Below are 21689 nucleotides of genomic sequence, written 5' to 3' on the forward strand. Positions count from 1 at the left end.
AATATTCATATTTTGTAATATTTGAACCAGCTACATTTGCAACTTTACAGATCTTCTTTATGCACCAAGAGCTCGTAACACTCCAAAGAAAATAGATTTTTCAAATGTAAATGAACTGAACAGTTTTGAGTGAGTGAGTGAGTAAGTGAGTGAGTGAGTGAGTGATACTATCTTTATTATGGATGTTGGTTCGCAGTGAGTTCAGAGTTTTAATGTAAGTTTATTTTCAAGATCTGAGTTAAAATTTCTATTGTTAATTTCACTAAGGCAATAAAAATCACGCAAAATAATAATCAAACTTACATTAGACACTTTTAATAGTGAATAAAGCACATAATCATTACCTATGAGTATTACTGTCATATTTTGTATTTTGTTCCTGCCGCGACGTCACAGAAAATAAAAACCATTATAGAAGATATTTTTTTTTATCGCGTCGCGTCGCGTCACGTCGCGTCTGGTCGGGACCTACAGTCTATAACCATAGATAATGCTAATGTTTTTATTTTGAATTTAGCAATGACACATTACCTTACACACGGTGTTACAGTTTGACCCCCCCCCCCCCCCAAAAAAAAAAAAAAAAAAAAAACACAAAAACAAAAAACTAAAATATTAATTATGACAGATCTAATAATTGAATCTGAAATAAGGGAAAGTGGAGAGAAGAGATCCAATCTGGAGATGAGCAGGAACAGTTGATTTGCATGAATATTTATCTTGTGACCATCTTTTGGCAGAATTCGTCCCTCTGTGAAAAATAATTGAGGAACCCTGGTTTACATGGAATGTGTGGTTTCAAAAAAAAGAAGAAGAAGAAGAAGAAAGGCAGACAATACAAGAAGTGTCACTTCCTCTTTGTGATTCAGAGAGTGAAAGCACAGCAGTACTGAACACAACCATCATCCAACTCATGGAGAATGGAGACCTTAAAGATCATAACCATCATCCAAACTGTTGCTTTAATACAAGGTAGAAGAGTGCTTGCTTTTTCTAATTATAAAAATAATATCGTGCCTGCTATCTATCTATCTATCTATCTATCTATCATTGAAATGTTTGGGATCAGTAAGGATTTTCAATCATTCTGAAAGAAGATTATGTTCACAAAGGCTGCATTTATTTAATCAAAAACAGCCACAGACAGTAATATTGTTAAATATTACTGCAGTTTTAAATAACTATTTTATGTTTACAAAATTATTTTTGTCTTGGTAAATATCCATTATCAGCAGCTAGTAAGAAATCATAATATGTTGGTTTGGTACTATAAATGTTCTTATTAATATCACAGCTGAAAATGATTGCTCTGCTTAATGATCTGTGAAAAACCGCTAGTGTCTTTCCAGGATTTTTTTAATGAAAAAAACAAAAACAAAACAAAAGCATGTATTTAAAGTCTTTTGTACAATTTTATCTTTTTTTTATATGTCATTTTATATTAAGGTAATGTGTCATTGCTAAATTAAAAATAAAAACATTATCTTTCAAAACAGAAAAGCAATAAAATAATCAAACAGTGTTATAAATAAATAAAACTCATTTAATATCTATTGTGATAGGGCTTTCTCTTCATTAGCTCTATGGAAGTCTCTGCCTTCTGAGAATAAGCGAGTGAAATCTGTTTGTGTCTGAAAATCTTCCCTTAAAACGTGCTTGTTTTAGGGTAGATTTATTCCATCATTTTGTGATTGATTAATTTTATTTTATTCTGTTCATCATTTCTGTTTGTTTTATTTTATTTGTATTGCGTATCTGAATTAACTTCTTTTTGATGAATGCATTTCTTTATATATTCATATTTCTCTTTTGTTTGATCATATTCTTGCAATGCGCTTTGAGATTTAATTTTAAAGGTGCTATAGAGAATAAAGATTGTGATTATTATTATTATCATTATCTATTTAAACCATGGCCATATGCACGGTTTTAAAAATACCAAGGGCCGATAACTAAGTCCTTTTGGGGAGTTTGGGGCCCCCTGAAAAAAAAAAATAAAGATAAAAAGATTTCCTTGATCTACATATATGTGTTTTAAGACGTCTGAAGGGATAACCATAGGTTTTTATTTTTTTTATTTTTTATTTTCATGTCTGTGTCTGCGAAAAAAAAAGGAAACATGAAAATTATGACAGATTTGAAAAATAGCATTTGGTTGTAGAGTAAGACAATTTGAATATCAGCCCGTTGATATACAAAGGTTGCAGTTACTTTCTTGTCAAAAACAGAAAATGAAAGGAATAAATAAGGAGATGTATAAAGAAAAATAATTACATTTTAATTTAATATCATAAATGACTGACGAGCCACAGCCTATAAACACACTTGCCATTTAGAAGCCACATATGATATTTACATGCTTCTCAAAAGATCAAACAAACAATCAAAAAAAAAAAGAAAAAAAAAATCTCAGTCAAAGATCATCCACATAATGACACACAGCATTACGAATCAAGAGCAGATTAACTGTTAAACTGGGTCATTTTTTTGTAAATTCAGAAATTATTTTGTCTTATAAACGTGCTATGTGAAATATCTTGTTCAAGGCAGTACTAAAAAACAACAAACAATTTTTACGATCCCCTTATTTTGTTAAAATTATTTTCATGTTGCAGATTCTGTAGGATGTATGTAAGCGTTATATAATTAACCATTCAGTTGTCATGTAATGTAGTTTAGTTTAAGGGTTTTGGTTGACGCAAAGAATAAAACTTTAGCAGAAACACTGAGCTGTCAGCTGCACTTGTGTTTTATGGAAAATCAATGATCTGGCAGTTACTGGAACACGGTGCAACAAAACCATGTGATTTTTCATTAAATACTTTCTCTGGTGAATATATTATTCCACCTATGTAATATAGAGGCAACAGCTGATCAAGACCGTAAAGTTTTTTGCCTTTTTTTTTCAGGATACGACAGTCTCATCTCTACCGAGCCTCCAAAGGTCACAGTTAATGTGAAACGTGAGTTAGTTGCTTAACTAATAGTGTATGTCATACTGATATTCATGGCTTTTTTTTTCTTTTAGTTTACATGTGCAATACTCGTTTTTTACTCTGTTGACTTCTGAATGCAAAGATTAAGAGCATTGTCAAGAATATTTTACATAATTTGTAACCCCTTTGAATAGTTTGACAGGATGTTGCGGCGACACTTGTTCAGCCGGTGCACATTTGCTCACTTCCAGTGTTTTTCTCTTTGTTGCACTGAAACAGGTGGCACATCAAACAGGCTGAGTGTGAGATGTCAGATTATGTTGAGCTCCATGCTTTTGTTACTATCTGAACACCATTATGGTTTGTTATGTGTATAAAATGCAGCATTGTGCTGTATTGCTTTAACTGGGTTCAATATGTTTGTGCACTCATGTAACAACATTTAATATCCGTTTGATATTTTATGTAAGATGTATTTCAGAGAGATTTTCACTCAAAGTTAAATGCCATTCACATACTTGATGCTTCTATAATGTGATGTATTTCAGAAGCAGGGTATTTTAATTTGATGCATTGGGGATTAATTGGATATCACTTAACTGCAAGATCAAATGCTAAAAAATGTTTGGGTTGGTTAACATTATCCAGTTAGTCTTTACATTCTTAGAGTCAATAGAAAAGGAGCAAAGACAGAGCTAAGTTATTACATTTTGATTAAACATTACAGAGGCCATTTTTTCTTTGGAATTATAGACACCAAAGATTAGTTAACAGACCAGTAGCATGCACTGAAAAATATTAATGGTACATTTTCTTGTATTCTCTGTTGTGTCACAAGCAGATCAGGGATCTGGCTCGTGCTCCGGGACCCTCAGCAACTCTCCAGTTATAGCCATGGAGGATATTAACCATCTCTCCTCTCAGATCTGTCTGTCTCTGGGATGTGGTGATGTGTATAAATTAGGGGCATATGATGCAGAATCCAACAGTACCTGTCTCACAGGCTGCCGTTATCATGACTCTGAGCTAAGCAGCTGCAGTCAGACTGTAAGAAGCAACTGCAAGAGGCTTTCTGAGGTCATTTGCGGTAAGCACCGGTGGGATGTGAAATAGAACATGTAATGTCTGTAGGCTGGAATGCATTGCATGAAACTGTATGTGCTTCTGTTTAAAATGTAGTTTAAATAAATTACTAAAATAAAAATAATGATAATAAATTAGATTTATTGATTATTTAGCTAATATTTCAATGAAGAACTACATTTACAATGTTGTAATATTTTTTAAAAATATTTATTTATTTTTTTAAATATATGTTTATTTATTTATTTGTGACCCTGGACCACAAAACCAGTCTTAAGTTGCACGGGTATGTTTGTAGCAATTACCAAAAAATACATTGTATGTGTCAAAATTATCGCTTTTTCTTTTATGCCAAAAATCATTAGGATATTAAGTAAAGATCATATTCCATGAAGATATTTTGTAAATTTCCTGCCATAAATATATCAAAACGTAATTTTTAATTAGTAATATACATTGCTAAGGACTTAATTTGGACAACTTTAAAGGCGATTTTCTCAATATTTAGATTTTTTGCACTGTCAGATTCCAGATTTTCAAATAGTTGTATCTCGGCCAAATATTGTCCTATTCTAACAAACCATACATCAATGGAAAGCTTATTTATTCAGCTTTCAGATGACATATACATCTCAATCAAAACATTGACACTTAAGACTGGTTTTGTGGTCCAGATTCACATTTATTTTAAGAGAATGGCATTTTTGCATCTTATTAAATTCTTGAATTTGAAACTCTGATTATCTTCTCTTACCCGCAGGTTCCCCCTTGGTGGCTCAAATATCTAGCCCATGTTCCTGGACTATCAAATCCCCAGACCCGAAATCTTCTGTGTCTCTGACTGCAGACACTGTCCACAATGTGTCCCGTGAGGTATGCCGTGAGCTTGGCTGTGGACAGGTCTACAGTCTCAGTCAGAGCAGAGCGGGATTGAACACAACCTGTTTCACAAACTGTGTTTATCACAACAATCAGCTGAAGAACTGTAGTGAGGTTATTAACTCCAATTGCTCAGTCCTTTCTGAAGTTAAATGTGGTAAGTCGGTACATTTTCCATTATCATGTTATAGTTATGAAATCAGTGACAACATATTTATTTAAAGAAATGTTTTGGGTTCAGTACAAGTTAAGTTCTGCTGGCAGCATCTGTGACATGATGTCAGTTATCACAGAAAATCTTTTCTACGTGTGCCTCAATTTGTGAAAACCAAAATTAAAAATATATATATTAATATTAATATTTAAAAATATTTAAATATATAAAAAAAACATTTAAAAATATATGTTGTGCTATATATTTTAATCCAAGAATATACATTCACGTATGGCACATTTGAAGAAAAACTTCATTTGTTGTCTATAGCGTATGAACATTTAACACATTTGAATACAATTCTGCGAAAAACATGCTTTACAATGTAAAAAAAATAAATAACTATATATAATTTGCATTTAGCCTAGGCTACTGTAAGATTGGAAATATATTTTTTGAAATACATATTTAAATATATTTTGGTACTGTATATGGGGGTTGAAACTAAATTGGTATATTTTCTATTTCAAAAATATATTTCATTGAGCTTCACTTTTTATATATTTTACATATGATTACATATTTTTGGCATATATTTAAAATATATTTTGGTCACACTATATATATATATATATATATATATATATATGTATATATATATATATATACATATATAGCATATATATATATATACATATATATATAATATCCTACATTATACATTATATATATATATATATATATATATATATATATATATATATATATATATATATATATATATCTATATCTATATATATATATATATATATATCTATATTTGCCATATGGGACACTGCTAAAATACACACTATTTTGAAATCATATTATAACTTACACATTACACATGTGAAGCTAATGTGATAAAATGTCTGTGCAAAATGACATGCAGTTTTTCTGTTCCACCGTGTAAAGCCGTAAAACCCTTTATGTTTACAGCCCTTGAGTGTATCATGTAAAGTTAACGGGATAGTGCACCCAAAAATTACAAATCTGTCATCATTTACTCACCCTCGATTTAATCCAAACCTGTTTGAATTGCTTTGTTCCGCTGAACACTAAAGATCTTTTGAAGAATGTATGTAGCCAAACAGGTTCTGGTTCCCTCTGAACAGAAATTTTGCAAATTTTGAGCTTTCATTTGAGGGTATTTTCATCAAAATTGGAGGAAAGGTTAAGGAATTACAGCTGTTTCATATGTACCTCCCCCTTTTTCAAGGGACCATAAGTAATTGGACAGTTGACTCAAAAGCTGTTTCACAGACAGATGGCTATTCCTTCGTTATATCTTCATCAATTAAGCAGGTAAAAGTTCTGGAGTTGATTCTAATTGTGTTGTGGTGTGGTTGTGTGGATTCGAGTGGCTTTGGGTTACTGGTGTTTAGTGATGATGTGACAGAAGACAGAAGCAGCTGGATGAATTCTGTGAAGTGTGTAGGGATATACTCTCTGCCCAGATTCAGTCAAATGCAAAGTTGATTGGAAGATGCTTCATAGTACAAATGGACAATGACTCAAAACATACAGCAAAAGCACCTCGGGAGTTTTTGAAGGTAAAAAGTAGAATATTCTGCAATGGCCAAGTCAATCGAACATTTAATTTATGATTATATTTATTTGTCCAATTACATTTGAGCCCCTGAAAATGAGGGCATTGTGTATAAAAATGGTTGTAATTCCTAAGAATTTTACGTTATACTGTTCAACCCCTTGAATTAAAGCGTAAAGTCTGTTCTTCAATTTCAACTTGATTGTTTAATTTTTAATTCTGTTCTGTTGGCATACAACAGTGTCAGTGTCCAAATAAGGTGCTAGATAGATAAATAGATAGATAGATAGATAGATAGATAGATAGATAGATAGATAGATAGATAGATAGATAGATAGATAGATAGATAGATAGATAGATAGATAGATAGATCTTCTGTTATGTTAAGGTTTGGCACAACTTGAGGTTGAGTAAATGATGATTGAATTTTAATTTAGTTAGTTTGGACTCATTGTTCCTGTCTTATTGGTTGTGGTTGTTCGTTTGATTTCATCAATATGTTCAGGTGTGTGTGTCGTTATCTCCCTTACTGAAGTTCAGTTCTCTTTGGCTGCCTTCCAGTTCACTTTTAGACACGCACTTGCAAAATTCATAAGCACTTCCCCACCAACATTTTGAAGTGCGTTCCACTTTGTGAAGTGGACGAGGGAGGTTTATGTGGACAGACCCTTGATTCCTCGATTTTGACCGAGAGAGTGAGTCTGCTTCATATGCACACTTCAGGCCGCTCTGTAGTCCACAATGCAACACGACTATGACATCATCGCAGATCATGTTATATATATATATATATATTATATATATATATATATTCAATTCAATTCAAGTTTATTTGTATAGCGCTTTTTATGATACAAATAATTGCAAAGCAACTTTACAGAAAATTAAGTTTCTACAATATTTAGTACTAGCTTATCAGTGGTGACTGTCAGTTTATGTGCATATGGGAGAAATTTTCGGAGAAATTAATACAAGACATAGTCAACCAGACGATGAACACTATTAACAGCAATTATTATATGATGCAGTATGTAGCAATATTTGGTAGTTCTGTATGTTGTTTCAGGGTTAGCATCATCTGAGGTCCTCTTAGGGGTTGGCATCATCTCTTCTCAGGTGTTCTGGGTCCAGACTGGAGCTTGTGTAAATCCTAGTTACATCCCGTGGCAAAACAGAGAAACAAATAGAGACATAATTAGCATAGCTGCTGTTCCAACCAAGTACAATTAATAAGTTTAACACAAGCTAAAGAATAAGAAAGCGCATTTAATCAGATACAACTGCAGTTACAAATTATGAGATGCATTATTTGAATGCTTGGCGAAAGAGATGTGTTTTTAATCTAGATTTAAACAGAGAGAGTGTGTCTGAACCCCGAACATTATCAGGAAGGCTATTCCAGAGTTTGAGAGCCAAATGCAAAAAAGCTCTAACTCCTTTAGTGGACTTTGCTATCCTAGGAACTACCAAAAGTCCAGAGTTTTTCAGGAAGGCTATTCGTGATTGGTTTGTAGTGTGGTAGAAGACTAGTTAGGTACGCAGGAGCTAAACCATTAAGGGCCTTATAGGTAAGTTATAATAATTTGTAACTGATACGGAACTTAATAGGTAGCCAGTGCAGAGACTGTAAAATTGGGGTGATATGATTATATTTTCTTGACCTGGTAAGAACTCTAGCCGCTGCATTTTGCAAAAGTGAACTGGAACCCAGCCTTTGTGTTTTGATGGTTGGGTCTTGTCCCTGTGAAGTTGTGTTGGATGTTCTGTCGGAATTAACCTGTGGAGCATTAAAGCCTGTTCACTTTCATCTTCTTTGTACATTTTGTCTCTCACCTCACAACCTGTGACAGAAAGACCTGACCCAAAAAGTAGAAAGTATCAGCATTTTGCAACATTTAAGTCATGTTTCTGTTCTGTTTTCAGTTTGTGTTTGTTCAGTGACATGACCACTGTTTTTTTAGTTTGGAGAGTTTGAGAATTTGCTTCCCCTAAGCCTGCCCGATTCTGTCGCCCAGCCTCCCTCTCTCCAAAGGGTTCATATGATGCTTTTTTTAAAGATCATTATCTTGTGTATTTGGTGTAACAGAATATATCAGTGATACACAGCATGCATGATACAAGGAAATGATCGGTAACAACATCATCACTTTGAGGTACGATATCTATATCAGTAAGATCGATTCCATGCCATATATATATATATATATATATATATATATATATATATATATATATATATATATATATATATATATATATATATATATATATATATATATATATATATATATATATATCAGATTCTAAGTGATCAAAAGCTTAGGACGTTCCAGTTCAACCCATTCCAAAGGTTCCACCGGAAGTGGCCACTCATGCAATGTAGTCAATGACATACATCCGAGTAAATGAGACAGAGGGAAGTTAGTGAGTGAAGGGCATAAAAAAAGTGAACTGTAACCCAGCGAATATGTAATATGAATTGTGTGAAAACTTATTATGTCTGTTCAATCTGTTTAATCTCAGCGAACTTTCATGAGGGTTTTAAACATGCAGTAAGGTGAATTTAATGTTTTCCGACTTTTCAGTGTGGATGAGAAACTTTTGGAAAATGCTAATGTAGATGGAGAGTGCTTTGAAACGAAAATGCTGCTTATCTGGTAATGTAGATATAGCCTTAAGTTCAGTTCTCTTTGTGTTTGATGGTCGGGTCTATCTCTTTAACTCAACTATCCCTTTAACTTCACACTACACACTCAAGGGCTGTTAACATAAACTCAACTTACAGAAATTAAGCTGATAACACATAACCAGAAGTTCCTAGAAAAGTAGTCCCAAACTGAAAATAAATAATTAGACAATGTCACTTCAAATAGCAAACATTTTTTTATGGAAAAATTATTAGTACACTTTAACGACAATACAAGCTGCACATACTACTTTCTTCATAAACATCGTTTTAGTTTATATGTGAAGGTTTCTGTATGTCTGTATCATGTAAATATTATCTTTATTGTCTAAATGTCACAAATGTTTCTTCAGGCAATGCTGCCGTTCGGTTGGAGGGGGGCGGTCATCGCTGCGGGGGCCGTGTGGAGGTGTGGAGGGGCTCCTGGGGTACAGTGTGTGATGATGGATGGGATATGGAGGAGGCACATGTGGTCTGTGCACAGCTGGGCTGCGGGTACGCTGTGTCTGTCAGTGGGCAGGGTGAACCATACGGCCAGGGCACAGGCCTCATACACATGGATGAGCTCAACTGCACTGGAAAAGAGAGGAGCTTATGGGAATGTCCGGCGATTACGAATGGACACGATTGTGGACATAAGGAGGACGCAGGTGTGGTTTGCTCAGGTACGTGACGATATGTGTGAGTTATAAATGACATCTCAAATTATGTTAATTAGAGACTTCAGTACAGATGCATCCATATTTCAGCCAATAATCTTCTATCTGAACATAGATCTGATATAATTTCTCTCACTCCTAAATTTAACTGAGAGGTTAATAAAGTCATGCCATAATACTTAAAACTAAAACAAAATGTGACCCTGAACCACAAAACCACTCATATGGATCTTTTTCTTAAAATTGGGATTTCTACATCATCTGAAAGTTGGATTGGAACAATATTCGACTGAGATATAACCATTTGAAAATCTGGAATCTGAGGGTGCAAAAAAAGCTAAATATTTTGATATATTTATGGTAGGAAATTTACAAAATATCTTCATGGAACATGATCTTTAATTAATATCCTAATGATTTATGGCATAAAAGAAAAATAGATAATTTTGACCCATATGTATTGTTGGCTATTGCTGGGAGAAGTCGTGGCCTAGTGGTTAGAGAGTTTGACTCCTAACCCTAAGGTTCTCGTGCCGGCAATACAACTATTGAGTCCAGGGTCACAAATAATATCCCAGATTTCTTTTTACCAGCACGTTTCCTAGTTCAGTCTTAAACTAGAATTGCTCAGACTCCTCTCCCGTAAAGTACCTACCTGTATTTTCAATCATTGATTTTCTTTGTTGTTCTGCTTGTTGTGATCTCAATACGTATTTGTTCCCTGGTTGGACTGTCCTGCAAAGATATCCTCCATTTTCATAAAGCTAAATGTTCCAGTCTTGTTATTATTTTGTTACTCACCTGTTCGTCCTGCAAACCTTCAATAAAGTATGTGCATTTGGGTTCACATTCAGTGTCTGCATTATCTGACAATGTCATGGTATATAGTGTCAAAGGCAGCACTTACAGCATTTTTGATGCCACTTTTAGTTTGGGCAGCCTTGTACATTTTAGCTAATAAAATATCATTTCCTCTTCAAAACTTGTTGCTTGATCCCAACTGCAGAATAACAAAAACTGTTATGGTAAAAAAGCCAACCAAACAGATCAAACTGGTCTGTGTTAAAGGTGACACTGATGTATTGTTTGTGTATAGTTGATTTTGTGATTTACATTTTTTCTCATTGCATGTGTCTGTTCACACATCTTCTCTTATTTTAATGGAATACAAGGCTCTGCGACTGACAGGAGGTCTGGACCGATGCTCTGGGAGAGTGGAGGTCCATCGCAATGGTAGCTGGGGGACAGTGTGTGACGCATCCTGGCAGAAGGAAGAAGCCAAAATGGCCTGTAATTTGCTGAACTGTGGAGAGGTCAAACAATTCACGGCTTTTGACAAAGCCTTCGAGCATAAAAATGGATCACTCTGGTATTTTTACTGTTCGAAGGGTACCACATACCTGTGGCATTGTACAGAGCTCATTAATAATAAGTTTGCGTGCCAGGAATCAAAAGCAGCTGGGCTGATTTGCAATAGTAAGTAACATGTTTTGTGTTTTTGAATGTCACATATAACATTTTAATAGCTAAAACAATAGTATACCTAAAAAAAACATATATATATATATATATATATATATATATAATATATATATATATATATATATATATTTTCTTCAGTAAAACACTAAAATAATTTCTAAAAATCTTAACAAAGTGACCATCATAGTGACCATGTCTGTCCAGCTTTAATGAGAAAAGAAAAAGAAAAAAAAAAGTATACCACACAGCTCATATACTACTGCCTTGTCCAAATACACAAACTTGCAGTCTTGGCCACTTGAGAGTGCGTGCGCGCGACAGCAAGTATGTGCGCAAGACCACATACATGTTCAGATCTTAAAAGCGCAATGCCCTTAATGCACACTAAATCTCGAATACTGGTATTCAAGGCTTAATGTATCCTATCATGCATCATGTTGTGGAAATAAATCGCAAGACTTTTTGCCAAGATCGTGAGAGTTCACGGAAACCTTTCCAATGTAAATTAAACATTAATAATAATTAGATATTACATATAATTTGGTAGTAAAACAAAGTGCTACAAGTTTTGTTGGTGCGAAGGTGAGTAGCCTATATTTATTTTGTACATCATTTGCAATTGCTTTTTATAATTTAATTAGAAGCACCAGAAATTAAAGTGAGTCCCATCAGGTAATGAATAGTTGTAAACACACTTGTGGTCTTCATCCTCACTTGAACACTTGGGCCAAATACAGGAAATACGTCATAAACCGCAAGTGTGGGTATTTGGACAAAGCATACATCAGGGTTCGGCAACCTTTTGGACATGAGGTGCCATTTTTAATTCTTCTGGTTAACCACTGTGCCAACACCCCCCCATTTTTAAATGCATGCTGTATTTATATAGTGCATAAAAAAATCTTTTGATTTGTTTATCATGCAAATAGTTTTGGAATATTTTTTTCATAAATAGTTAAGCTTTTCAAAGGTTTCTTTATTTAAATGTTTTAATTACACTTTGAATAACAAATTTACAATTTGACCCAACTCTGTGTGTGAGAGACAAGGTCAATTGTGTATTGAAACACTCAGTTTAATGACCGTTCTTTTTTATTGATGTGCTTTAATTGATACACACACACACAAACACACACACACACACACACACACACACACACACACACACACATCAATCGAAGATCCTAGATCGCACTGTGCACACAAAAACATTCAGTGGCTCAGAAACTTGTTGTCAATGCAGCCTGTGACTTATTAATCGAAACTCAAACTGTACATTATATTTCTCTGCAACGAAGATGTAAAATCACTGTTTTTTAAGTAACTAAACTCAGCTTCAGTGTGTGAAGAGAGAGACACAGACACAGGTAATTCACACATGCAATTTTAATCTCTGTCTCTCTTTCTCTCTCGAAATGGCCATATTTGAGAAAAAAATTGTCAAGCTACATCACATTTAATATTTCGACTAATATTTTTTTATTTGATTGGCCATCTCAATTTTTTTGTCATTGACGAGCACTGTTAGACTGCTGAGGCACTGATCTGAAGCATCTTTAATGCGCAGCGTTTGCGAGAAATCCGGAGTTTTCCCTATTGCTCACATGCCAGTGATTATCCCTCTGCGTGACATAGGTTGCCATCCCCTGTACCCTGTAATTAGAGCCTTCTGAAGCTTTACACACTCATTTTTCACCATTTTCGGAATTCCACTGAAGCTTTATTTTTTGGTTTTTTTAAACTTTTATTTGTTTTTTGTGAGATCTTAATCCATTGTTTTTTGCATTTGTGTTCTATTTTAATTGTTGTTTGATTTTATATTCCATTTTAATTATTTAATGATTATTTGTTTACACAGAAGCGAAGCAGCTACGGAGCTGCTTTTAACACTAGACTCTAAAGTGAGTTTGGAGCAGTACAGAGGTAGTTCAGAAAAGCCCTGTGTGAAACAGCTTTAAAATACACATTTCTTCTTTTCCAGATTCTCTTGGTCTGCCTGTTCCCACCAGTCCACAACCAACCTCAGCACCAGCAACCACAGGTGATCCTGAGCCTTTCTAACAACACTAAAGCTGAGGCTGATTCAAAAGCAATATTTGTAAAGTTCCCCTTATTTAATAGATTGTAAAATGAATCCACTACAATCACAGTTAGGCTGTGCAAAGAAAAAAATATATATCTGAAGAAAGACAAGTTAACTTTAAATTTAGACAACGTTTATGGCTGGCTGTGTTTATGCAAATGTTGTGTAATGTAAGGCAAAGCATCACTCTTTCATCATGTCTGGGCTCTTTCTTTCATCCAGTGACTATGACAATGGACAAACCACCTGGATTGTTTCTTACTAAAGTGCAGCTGGGGTTGTTTTGTTTTTTTTTTGCTTTCTTTTTGATTTTTGTTATATTGAATTTATTATTGTTATCTTATTGTGTATTATTAATAAAAAGAAGAAAGGTGGGTGCAAACCTACAGACCAGCACGACTACGCACAACTCTTTCAGTGAACTGTTGGCAGAAAATCTTGTGGACCCATCAATACCTTTATTTAGATGAATCTCGCAAACCCTGTCAGGAGCATGTCATAAAAAATAAGAAATAACATTTTACACAATTCAATTCGAACACCATTGAAATTTACAACTGAGCCAGTTGTGTGTTTCCCCTCGTTGTGGTTAGCTGCTGTGGCCCAGAAGAGATACATGAACCTGCAGGCCCCGGCCGAAGCAGAGGAAAACAACTACAGAGATTCTGTGCATCTCGTCAAAGTCACAAACAACAGCGGTTATGCTGAGGGTGAGTGTGTGCTGGTGTTACGCGGGTGACAGATGTTCTACGTTTGTTTTCTGTATTTGTGAATTGTTTTCTCTGTGCCCTTGTAGTCCCAGTATCTCCTCAACGTATCTGGGCTCAGAGTAGCATTGAGAGTGGATCGTATGACACAGACTATGAGCAACATGACATCAGTCCGGAAACAGCTTTTCCTTTATCCACTTTTCAAAGTTAGTCATTGTTAAGTGTTATGGACAATACTGAGAAAGCAGGAGAGAGCTGGGATGGTTGTAGGCATGGAGATAAAGTTGCTAGCAGTGTTAGGAAAGTTACTTTCAATAGCAAATTGTGTTACTCACTAAAAAGAGTAACTAATCACATAAAGTCATGCATATTTTTACTGGTGTAAAGACCCTTTAACAACAGACATGATATGAAAAGGCAAAACAATATATGGCCTTTTCTCAACCATATACTATATATTTATTAAATATATATTTATTTTAGCTCACCATGTAATTTATATGTCAAAAAATATGAATGTCAAAAAACAGGCATTGAAAAGAATAGAAAATATTTCAGAAGAATCATTGGCCAGTAAAAAGCTTCAAAAAGTATTTATATAAAAATACAAAAATAGTTTTCTTTTTTGCGTTTTATTTTACATTGATCACAGATAGGACATGTAAAGTAAATCGCTAAAAAGAAGACTATTTTTGTGTGGATCATGGTTTTATATACTATGTAATCTAATAGATTGATGCACCAAAATAAAATATTAGGTAGGTGACAAAGGAGCACGGTGCAAACAACTTTGTAAATATAATAATTTTGATTTAAAATTAAAATAAGACAAGCCTAAATTGATGCAAAGAATTGTTCATAATAAACATAAGTTTTAAGAATAACATCGTTTTTAAGAATAATGCACTTTCTTAAAGTCACCAGTGAAGACACCAGGAGCCAGAGAAACAGAAGCTTTTATTTTTTTTTACTATTCAGTTCAGAAACGTTGGATTAGCTGGGAAAATGCATGATCGTCTAAGGTTAGTCTGTGTCTGCCAGCTGTTTATTCAGCGGTAACACTGAAATAAGATAACATATTATACTGTATATTAACATTACACAATACTTAACACTAAAAGTGCACTACTTCTAAAATGGTTTAAAATCTTGGCTTATGTAAATTTCTATATATACAAAATATTTCTTAACTAACGCTATTTAGTGTCAATAAGAACATGATCTAAGAATGAATATAACAAAGCATTACAAATCTCAAAGTCATAATCTTTATCATATACAGCAATATGATCATAATAGCTCATGGTGATGTCTTTGATTAAACATTTCAGGGGGGCATGGTTTAAAAAAATATTGTTTGTACAGATGAATAACTTACAATAGGCCTAAATACTGCAACATTCAATAATTTACGGAGGTTAAAGCAAAATTTGTTACAACCATCCCTGGTCTCACCTAGTGTATGTCAGAACAAAGTGTTTTAAAATTCATGACATGAGATAAAACTGAAAACACGTAAGCAGTACTGTAAGGAGACTTATCTATTCTTTCTCCTCTAGACTCAATGCGATACAGTGCAGATGGTAAAAGGCCTGCTGCGAGGGTCACAAACCTGAACAGTGTGACGGAGGAAGGTAGGAAGGGAAAGGTTTCACTTTGTTTTATTTCTGTTTTATTTCTATTATGTAGTATAACTTCAACATGAATTCAAAATTCAATTCACTTTAAGGTCATTCGAAAAAATCTTTCATCAAAATAACATTTCATAAGGTCACTAATTAATTTAATTCATAAGCCTTATGAGCTGTAGGTAAACGTATTTGTCCTGTCCATTACTGAAGGGTTTGAGCACAGGAGTTGACTCAAGTGGTAAAATAATTGATTCATGTTAAAGTATAACATTGTTGATAAATAGTCTTAACGTACTAGCATAGGCAGATAACAGATCATCCGAATGTATTTACAGTTTTTTTTTTCAACAAAATCTTCACTTGTTGCACAGTTTCTGAAAGCTGACACTCAAACAGCAGAAGCACATACCAGATCTGCAAAAGCATACACTAGCCTTTGACTTCAAACCATTTCCTTTCATAAAACACTTTTTGCAAAACACAGCACACAATTCTCTGTGTAACACACACAAATCTAACAGGAATTAAAATTATGGCAAAGGTGTTTGCAAATATTTTCTTTTGAGATGTGTTTGTGATATTTTGTGATAACATAGTGCCTCATTTTGCGAGATGTGAGACATTTTGTATTGTGTGTGTGCAGTTTTTGGATTTGTGTGTAAAGTTAAAAAAAAAAAAAAAAAGAGGCAGAGTTTTGAAAATGTGTGTAAGCAGTTGAAAAAGATTGTAAACACGGTTTGGTCTCAGCTGTCCCGGCAGAGGCCACAGTGGGAGGATACCAGCAAATCTCTGATCATAATGCACAGCAGATGCGTGGATCTGCTATAAGTGGTGAGAACTGTTTATAACAAACCATTGACTGAAGAGAGATGTCTTTAAAGGGTTAGTTCACCCAAAAATTAAAATTATGTCATTAATGACTCACCCTCATGTCGTTACAAACCCGTAAGACCTCCGTTCATCTTCGGAACACAGTTTAAGATATTTAAATTTAGTCTGAGAGCTTTCTGTCCCTCCATTGAAAATGTATGTACGGTATACTTTCCATGTCCAGAAAGGTAATAAAAACATCATCAAAGCAGTCCATGTGACATCAGAGGGTCAGTTAGAATTTTTTGAAGCATAGAAAATAAATTTTGGTCTAAAAATAACAAAAATTATGATTTTATTCAGCATTGTCTTCTCTTCCGGGTCTGTTGTGAGTGCGTTCACAATACTGCAGTGACACCACTGACGTACGACAATGAGAAGACAATGCTGAATAAATTTGTAATTATTGTTATTTTTGTTCAAAATTGTGTTTTGGATGCTTTGACGTATTATAATTGGAAGTCTATGCTGAATAAAGTTGTAAATGATGTTTTTATTATCTTTCTGGACATGGACAGTATACCGTACATACGTACACACCGTATCATTAATGACATAATTTTAATTTTTGGGTGAACTAACCCTTTAATATTATGAATTAAATTACATATAAAAGTCTTTGATTAGTCTACAATGAGTATTCTCATCACCTCTCGCACAGTGGACTCGTTTGAGTCATCCTGCACCTCGTCAGGAGAAAGCTATGAAAACACAGGCACAAACGCACAGGACCCGTGCTCACAGGAGTCTGCTGAATGTTATGAAAATACAGAGGACCTTCTACAAACCGCAGGTATTAAACATCCCAAGCTTTTCATTCTCTTTTAAAAAGAATTAAAAGAATTAAGCAATATCATACAAGCAAGATTGCTGTTGTGTGTGTATCTATATCTATATCTATATCTATCTATATATATATATATATATATATATATATATTACAGTTACAGTTTATTTTAAGGTGTCCTTATTACTTTGTAATTACACAAACAATTACTGAGTAATACTAATTAACCACACATAGCACTATAGTTTTGTTGTGAGGAATGGTGAAGACTCAGGTGCAGAGTTAGATGGACTTTAGTTTAAAATTTCTAAACAATAACAAACAAAAACTACCCTATAGTTAAAAGCAGGGCAAAGCTGAATAGGACATGGAACACACAAGACTGGGAACAATAGAAGATGATTTGGCACAGCAATGCATAAGGGGAGAATATATAGGGAAGGAAGTGAGGAGACTAACAAGGGAAGACAGTTGGGACAAATTAAACTAATGTGATAACAAGAAGGCAGGGTCAAGTCTACACAAGGCACATAAATAATAGGAGCCATGCACTCACTCCAGACATGAGAATACAAGAACAGCTAGCCAGTGAAAACAAATGTGCTCAAGTGAAACAACACACAAGCACATGAAACGTGGATGAAGAACCTCACAAAAAACCTGGAGCATGAATATCTTGATCCTGACACTGAACTGAAACAGACAGAAGTGTCAGAATCCCCCAGAACACAACTGGCTCTCTGCTCTTTATAAAGCACCAATGTGTGCCAATATCTCTGAATCTTTATTCTTAGGATCGTTGACTTCGCACCACTTAAGTGGATTGTGAACTCACCAAAATATCATCATATGTGTTTAGCCGAACAAAATATGTATGTATATGTACACACATTTAAAAGAAGGCTGTGAAAATAGAATTGAAAATGGGGGAAAATCTCATTATGAAATAAATATTTTTATCAAATACACGTTGGACACAATTATTGGCACCCCTATAAATTCTTATGAATAAAATATCTGTGAAGTATATTCCCATTCATATTCACAATTTTGAGCACACCAGGGTGATTATGAACCTGAAATTATCCAGCCATGGCTTCCTGTTTCACAGGAATATAAATAGGAGGGAAAACAGACCCCACATTCCCTTAATCATCCATCACAATGAGAAAAACCAAAGTATATATTTCTGATGTGCAGCAAAAGATAATTGAGCTTCACAAATTAGAAAGTGACTTTAAGAACAGAGCTAGAGCAGTGAAAATCCCCATTTCCACAATCAGGGCAATAATTAAGAATTTCCAATCAACATAAAATGTTACAAATCTGCCTGGAAGAGGTCGTGTGTCTATATCGTCCTAATGCACAGTGAGAAGGTGAGTTTGAGTGTTTGAGTGGTTTAAGAGTATCAAAGGACCACAGCTGGAGAACTGCAGAAAATAGTTGAGTCTCAGGGTCAGAAAACCTTTAAAAAATATCACAGCACCTTCACCGCATGTTTTTTGGGAGGTTTTCAAGAAAATAAATAAATAAATAAAAGAAAGTGCTCTCATCCAAAAACAACCCAAGCATATTCAGCTGTCAGACACGACTGGAACTTTAAACAGGACTGGCTTCTATGGTCAGATGTACCTGAAAAATAGCTTTTTAGCAGCAAACCCTCAAGATGGGTTTGGTGAACACAGGGATAAAAAGTATCCCATGTGTACAATGAAATATACTGCTGTATTTTTGATGTTGTGGGTCTATATTTCTGCTGGAGGTCCTGGACATCTTGTTTAGATACATGGCATCTTTGATTCTATCAAATACCAACAGATAAGAAATCAAAAAGTGACTGACTCTGTTAGAAATCTTATAATGGGCTATGTTTGGATCTTCCATTCAGACAATAATCTAAAAACAAACCTTAAAAACAACACAAAAATGGGTCACTGAGCACAAAACCAAACCATTCCAGTCCTCTGACCTGAACCCTATAGACAAGGAGTGTGCTGAACTGAAGAGAAGCACCACCAACATGGAGCTGGGAATATGAAGGATCTGGAGAGATTCTGGATGAAGGAAATGTCTCTGATCTTTTGTCAGGTGCTCTCTAACCTCATCAGGCATTATAGGAGAAAACTCAGAGCTGTTATTTTGGCAAATGGATGTTTCAAAAAGTATTGAATAAAAGGGTACCGTTAATTGTGGCCAATGAGAAAAACATTTTATTGCATAATGATATTTCCCCCCATTTTAAATTCTTATCCTCCAATGAAAGGTTAGATTTTTGTGAATTTTTAAAATAAAAGATCAGAAGAATTAACAATGCAGATTTATTTTCACAGCCTTGTTTGATCATATTTACCATGGTACCAACTTCTGACCACGTGTGTACATATAGTGGTTTAAAACTTACGCATATATTTTAAATATCTAATATCCCAAAAGATTTGCATTATTTTATTTGTACTATTTCAGGGGAAATTAATAAAAAAAAGAGGTTACACTTCAAAAATCACCAACCAACAGCAAATGGATGGGGTAAATAAGAACCTAAAATTGACTAAAAGGAACATCATGTGCTGGGTATTTGCTTGCTGTTCTTATGAATTACTCTGAACCTTCAAAAATGACAAAAAAAAAGAAAATGGAAAAAAAACCTTTTTGAAAAGCTTAGGAGGGTTACGAGAAGAACTGATCTTAAAGATTTTGAAGTAGTTGCCTGTTGTTTCTTAGGACTCTAGATATACATAAGTTTATATATAACATATGTATTGTATATATAACAGTTTTCCAAATTTGACTCAGATAATTCAGATGTCTTGAAGCAGGGATCCGGAAGGTCATTCCTGGGCCCCAACACAGATCCTCCCTTCAGTTACCAAGGTGTGTGTCTACCAGCAGCAATTAACATACATTTACACATCAAACTGATGTATTACTGGTTTGTTGAAATGTTTCACAGCGGTCCATTCAGTTTACTGTTTGCAGCATACAAACCTCTTTACCTCAAACCATGAGTTTTTGGTAATGTTTTGATTTTGTTGCACTAATATGTCATTTTCTTGGTTTATCTTTCATTGTCAGACCTAGATAAAGAGGGTGGCAGCAGAGAGGACTCCCCGTTGTACTCTCCCGTCAGCTATGATAATGAGGCAGTCTCTTCAGAAAGTGACTATGATGACATTGGCAATTATTTGCAACAACCTAGTCACTTACATTAGCTACAGACTGTGATGTGGCTACATTTACACTTACACAAATAATGGTGATGTATAATTTATGATGAAATAATCACAGCGATGCAATAGAAGAACCATTTTTGGTTCCACAAAGAACCATTCAGTCAAAGGTTCTTTAAAGAACTGTCTCTTTCTTAACTTTTTATAATCTGAAGAACCTTTTTTTGTGAAACAGAAAGGTTCTTCAGATGTTAAAGGTTCTTTTTGGAACCATTTAGACAAAAAAGGTTCTTCTGTGGCATCATGAAGCACCTTTATTTTTCAGAGTGTACATTGAGAAATATTCTGACTGAACTACAAGTACAGTATTAGAAACCATACCTGAGAATCATTTTACAGTATATCATTCTTCTTTCAGACCTTTCAGTCTTTTCAGTGTTATTTCTTTGTTCATTCATATCTGCTTCTACATAGTACAATTAAACTTTATCATAAATGTTTAAGCAAATTTTAGCATCACTGTAGGTACATTAAGTCCATACCAGTGTAAAAAGTACAAATATTTACATATACAAATGCTTTTATCTGAATTTCTAAATGCTTACAAGGACATATTAATCAAAGGCGCTCTTTTAGAATCATTATCTGAGGCTAAAAGCAGCATCTGCAGCTGATGACATGCAAATAAAATGTTTTGATTATGACTGAATCTGTCTTTGTAAAAAAAAAAACTTAAGTGATTGATCTGATGTTATTGTTATTTTGTGTATTAGCACAATGTACTCTCATTATAACATTGAGTGTCCTTTTATTTTGTTCTAACTGGATGCCTTTTGGAAAGCAGACCTCTGGAACCTGAACAGAAAAAAATACTTTTGCTCAGAATATTTTGCTCAGAATTAGTCAAAATAAAAATTATCCCTGGCTGGGGTTAAGACAAACATTCAGGAGACATTAAAGGGTTAGTTCACCCA

General features: G+C 34.3%; 1 protein-coding gene across 1 annotated transcript; it reads left to right on the forward strand.

Moving 5' to 3' along the window:
* The first annotated feature begins 848 nt into the window (after nucleotides 1-848).
* Nucleotides 849-21419, forward strand: LOC109068865 (deleted in malignant brain tumors 1 protein-like). The gene is made up of 15 exons (XM_042745394.1): nucleotides 849-972; nucleotides 2910-2963; nucleotides 3778-4023; nucleotides 4780-5055; nucleotides 9680-9991; nucleotides 11150-11461; nucleotides 13449-13508; nucleotides 13773-13827; nucleotides 14055-14260; nucleotides 14347-14466; nucleotides 15820-15894; nucleotides 16639-16722; nucleotides 17423-17554; nucleotides 20342-20419; nucleotides 20621-21419. The coding sequence occupies exons 1-15, from the start codon at nucleotides 921-923 to the stop codon at nucleotides 20755-20757; spliced, it is 2199 nt and encodes a 732-aa protein (XP_042601328.1). The 5' UTR covers nucleotides 849-920; the 3' UTR covers nucleotides 20758-21419.
* The last annotated feature ends 270 nt before the right edge of the window (nucleotides 21420-21689 follow it).

This window comes from Cyprinus carpio, chromosome B19 (genome assembly GCF_018340385.1).
Source record: "Cyprinus carpio isolate SPL01 chromosome B19, ASM1834038v1, whole genome shotgun sequence".
Taxonomy (NCBI): Eukaryota; Metazoa; Chordata; class Actinopteri; order Cypriniformes; family Cyprinidae; genus Cyprinus; species Cyprinus carpio.